Here is a 4,557-nt window from a genome sequence, read left to right on the forward strand (position 1 = left end):
GATTCAATTATATTGTTTAGTACTTCTAATTTGTAACTTCACTAAAATTGAAATCCCTATGTCCCATTTCAAGTGTCTTATTTTTCTTTTTGCTTTGTCCGCAAAAGAGTGTCTCTTTCTATATTTAATAAATTGACAATTCAAACATCATATATGATATGACATGTTTATAACCACAATATTCAAAGGACATTATAGAACATTACACACATCTTTAAATTAGGACCACAAGATTCAAAAGTCTTTCTTTATTTATTAAATTTCATGCTTAGTCAAACTAAGACACTTAAATTGGGACGAAGGGAGTAATATATAGTATACTATATTAGATGAAATGAACTGCCTCTGCCCTTTTTCAATATTGTCCGCTTCTTTCACTCCAAACTAATAAGTATTGACACGTGGGATCATCTAATTGAAAAGTTAAGTGATTAGAAAGAGCACACTTTTATTTACTTAATTATATTTTCAACACAAGGTGTACGGCCATTCTTCTTCTTTTTTTTGGAATTTTTGTGCCATTGTATATGGGGAGGAAAGTTGAATTGAGAAGAAATAACGTGGTAGAATTTGAACCTTCCATCTACCTACCTAATACCAATTTCAATTGTAAATTAATTGCAATTACAATACCACATCTACTCAATAATTGAAGAAATGATTGTAAAAATCACATGGACCCTGTTTTCATTATGGGCATCCACTCACTATAATATGATATTATTGTCATTACATTTCCTATCAATGATCCAAACAAAAGGTAAGACATTATTCAAAACCTGAACGTATTTTCCACTATGGTTACAAGAATGACTACCAATGCAACTCTTCAACAAATGAAGGAAATGACTACAAATAAACTTCACTCAACACACATCTCATTTCAAATGAAAATAAAAAGGACTATGACAACCTGAAATCATAAAACATTTATCAGAAAAACTATTGAATATTGCAGTTTGTAGGCTAATTTTGAAGTATAAGATGTAACTCTGTTTACTCATTTAGAACTCCATTGCCTTGCTCTTTCAAAACCATTTCTCCCAAGTTGATAATCTTGATAAGCCTGCATAATCTCAGTCTTAGTGTTCATAACAAAAGGACCATACTGCACCACCGGCTCGTTAATCGGCTGCCCTCCTATCAGAACAAACCTCAATGGCTTTGAAGATTTGTTCCACACACTTAGGCCTTCTCCAGGGCCTAAAACCAAGCAATGGTGAGCTGGTGTTGTTGAATCCGGAGAACCAAACGCTCCTTCTCCTTCGACTATGTAGACAAACGCATTCCAAGGCTCAGGGATTGGTTGATGATGCTCAGAACCTGGTTTTAGGGTGAAATCGAGGTACATTGTGGGCGTTCGCGTGAAAATTTGGGATTTGACGCCCATGGATTCCCCTGCTAGGATAGTGACCGAAACCCCATCTTTTTCCGCCTTTGGTATGTTTTCGTGTAGCAGTTCTTGATACCTTGGCTCAACCCTGCACATTGACAAGAGAGTCATTCTTTTCTTTTCAAGAAAATGAAGAATTTGTCTAGTTTTGTCTTAAAATTGCAGAGATGATCATCATTTAAGTGTACATTTCACTCTTGTATTTTGAGATAAAATAAGTTACTGTTCTATTATTATCGTTTATAATGACGAGTTGTTGTGTCTAGAACCACGCAATGTCAGTTGAACACCCTTCGTTGGAAAATTATACTAAGTAGATAGGTCAAAAAATACTATTTATACATATATATTGAATCTTGAACACCGTTAAGGAAATTTCTGGCTTCACAACAGGAACGACAGTATAAACAAAGTTCTGCAACAGTCTTATGAATGTCAAAGTACATGTTATAGGAATATGTTAAAATGAAAAAAGATTATTCAAACACTAAAACTGTTTAAGCCAAATTCAAGATTGAATCAATGTAACAGTACTAATTACTTACAATTTGTCCTTGGAAGAGAGATTTATCCAAAGTTGCAAGCCCTTATGAGTACCTGGTCCTACAGGCATTTCTGAGTGCACTATACCTCTTCCTGCTGTCATCCACTGCATTCAACCAAATGGAAAACTATAAACACAGTTAAATTTGATAAACATTACTCCAATTGATATTTTTTTTGTTTTTCATCCGGTGTCCATTCGCATTGGGAAGTCCTACTTTAGGGGGGTAATGCGCTCCTTACCAAAGGGACTCTATTCCCAAGGCTCAAATCAGAGACCTCTAGTTAAGTATGGAGGAATACTTACTGCTCCACCAGAACTTTTGATAATATACATTAATTGGTTACCCGAATAAAAATAGTAGGTAACTTACTATCATTATATTACGCCAAAACTAAAAAAAAAATCTTTACAAATTACAATATCAGTGTACATAACTTGGGGGTTTAGTGGTGCTGAGAGCCAACTCATTACCTGCACATCACCAGTCCTGATTGTACCCTTGTGACCAGCAAAATCTTGATGAGTAAAAGCTCCCTAATACACGGAAAACACAAAATTAGCACTGAAGCACTTCTATAATGCTTTGAATTAAGCAACTAAACTGAAATTTTACCTGCAACATGTAAGTCACGGTCTCAAAACCTCTGTGTGGATGGTCGGGAAATCCAGCAGGTGGTGAAACTGCAAGAAGTACATACATTTCTACTTAGTAAAAGTCTCTATTGCTCGGACTCTTCAAAAATATAACTTGATGTGTGTCGGATCCTCCAAACCAATGTATTTTTGAAGGACACGCAATATTTTTGGAAGGCCGGAACAATATAGGCAAAAATAAAGTTTAGTTTCATAAAATAATAAGTAATAAAATGAAACAAAGAATATCCTTAATGCTATAGACATTACCACTAAACTCATCTAACATGAGGAAAGGATCAAGATTCTGCAATTCTGGCCTGAAAATCAAAATTGTCAAACAAATATGAAAAGCAATCGGCACCCAAATAGATTAATAAGAACAATTCCAGTTCTGATGATAATTAATCATAGACCGTAAATTTAATATACATCAATAGACTAACTCTGAATGGGAAACAAGTTACCAAGAGTTTTAAGACATCTTGTAGTAAAAAAAAAAAAATAGGAAAAAGAAAGAAAAAAAACACAGACATACAGAGAAACTATATGAGAAACTAAGGAAAGTTTTTTAGATTCACCTATTTCCTCAAAACAAAAAGAAAAATAAGAATTAAGAAAAGCCCCGTACTATGAATTAATTGTTGGAAAAAAAACACAGACATACAAAGAAACTATATGAATTTTGGGAGAGATGGAAACACAAGTAAGGAAAGTTTTTTAGATTCACCTATTTCCTCAAAACAAAAAGAAAAATAAGAATTAAGAAAAGCCCCGTACCGGTCTAGTGGTAAGGGCGCAAGTAATGAGTTTAAATCTTGTTGTAAATATTTAAAAGGAGAAGGGTAGATATTTGAGTCTATTACTAACTAAATTTCGAACTGTGTTTCAATGACATCAGAATTTCTAGATTATCAAGCAAGATAATGAAAGATTCCGTCTTTGATCTAATGGTAAGAGCGGAAGTGATGAGTCCAATTTTTGAGAAAAAAAAGTATTATTCACCGAGCTTCAAACTGATAATTTCTCTATTATCACGAAAAAAACTTTAAAAAATGGGAACAAAATTTTCAAAAATACCTTCCAATGCTTCTCCGAACAACAGCACCATCACCTTCATTTTGAGCTCTAGCCAAAAGTTTCTTAACAACCAATCTTGGTCTACTGAATACAGAGGATTTAGACATTACTTTGACGATTTTGAGGTTTGTTAAATTGAATATGTTTGTATAAAATATGTTGTTTGTGTTATGTTTTCTTTTAAATCTGCTGTGGTATTTATAGGCAACTTCTAAAGGATTCACATGCACTGATGACGAATTATATACATCTGATTTCGTGGGTAACATAGAAGTTTCAGTGGGGCCTAGTACTTAAATTTTGGGATTTTTTAATTTGATGATTTCATGCTCACGTCAATGACGATGGCTTCTCAGAATAAATTTTGTTTGGTTAAATATGATGAATCTACTCTTGTAAAATTTTTAAAAAAGATGGAAGGAATTGGTGATACAAAATTGATTGACAAAATAAGTAAAAGAATTAACGAAAGAATCGGAGAATGTTAGGTTGTTCCACGTTTGTTAAAAGAATAAATTGTTGTCTATTTATTTCCTCTGTCACAATTGATAACACGTTTTCATTTTTAGTATGTTTCAAAAAAAAAAAACATCTTTCATTTAAAAATAGTTTTATTTTAAAGTTTTCATTTTATTCTTAGCGAAATAATTTATAACCACACAAATATATAAGACTTGTTGTAGATTTACAAATTAACATTTTTTAAAACCTTATTTCCCGTCAAGCAATGTCACATAAAATTAGACGAAATAAATATATGATCAATTCCTACATTAAGCAGAAGCAGTAGAAGAATACCTATAAGACATTTTTTAAGAAAATACTACATGTTTGTTAGAATAATTGTGAATGTCATTCAACCGTTTACATATAATAAAAAAAATATTATCGTTATTTGCATATA

At 32.6% G+C, this 4,557-nt stretch overlaps 1 protein-coding gene across 1 annotated transcript; it reads right to left on the reverse strand.

Moving 5' to 3' along the window:
- Positions 1 to 650: 650 nt before the first annotated feature.
- Positions 651 to 3,836, reverse strand: LOC132039398 (pirin-like protein). Its single transcript, XM_059430136.1, has 6 exons — positions 3,654 to 3,836; positions 2,844 to 2,893; positions 2,554 to 2,621; positions 2,412 to 2,474; positions 1,939 to 2,042; positions 651 to 1,481 (listed from the first exon to the last, which is right to left on the reverse strand). The coding sequence occupies exons 1-6, from the start codon at positions 3,758 to 3,760 to the stop codon at positions 1,001 to 1,003; spliced, it is 873 nt and encodes a 290-aa protein (XP_059286119.1). The 5' UTR covers positions 3,761 to 3,836; the 3' UTR covers positions 651 to 1,000.
- Between the last annotated feature and the right edge of the window lie 721 nt (positions 3,837 to 4,557).

Source organism: Lycium ferocissimum, chromosome 1 (assembly GCF_029784015.1).
Source record: "Lycium ferocissimum isolate CSIRO_LF1 chromosome 1, AGI_CSIRO_Lferr_CH_V1, whole genome shotgun sequence".
In the NCBI taxonomy this organism is placed as follows: Eukaryota; Viridiplantae; Streptophyta; class Magnoliopsida; order Solanales; family Solanaceae; genus Lycium; species Lycium ferocissimum.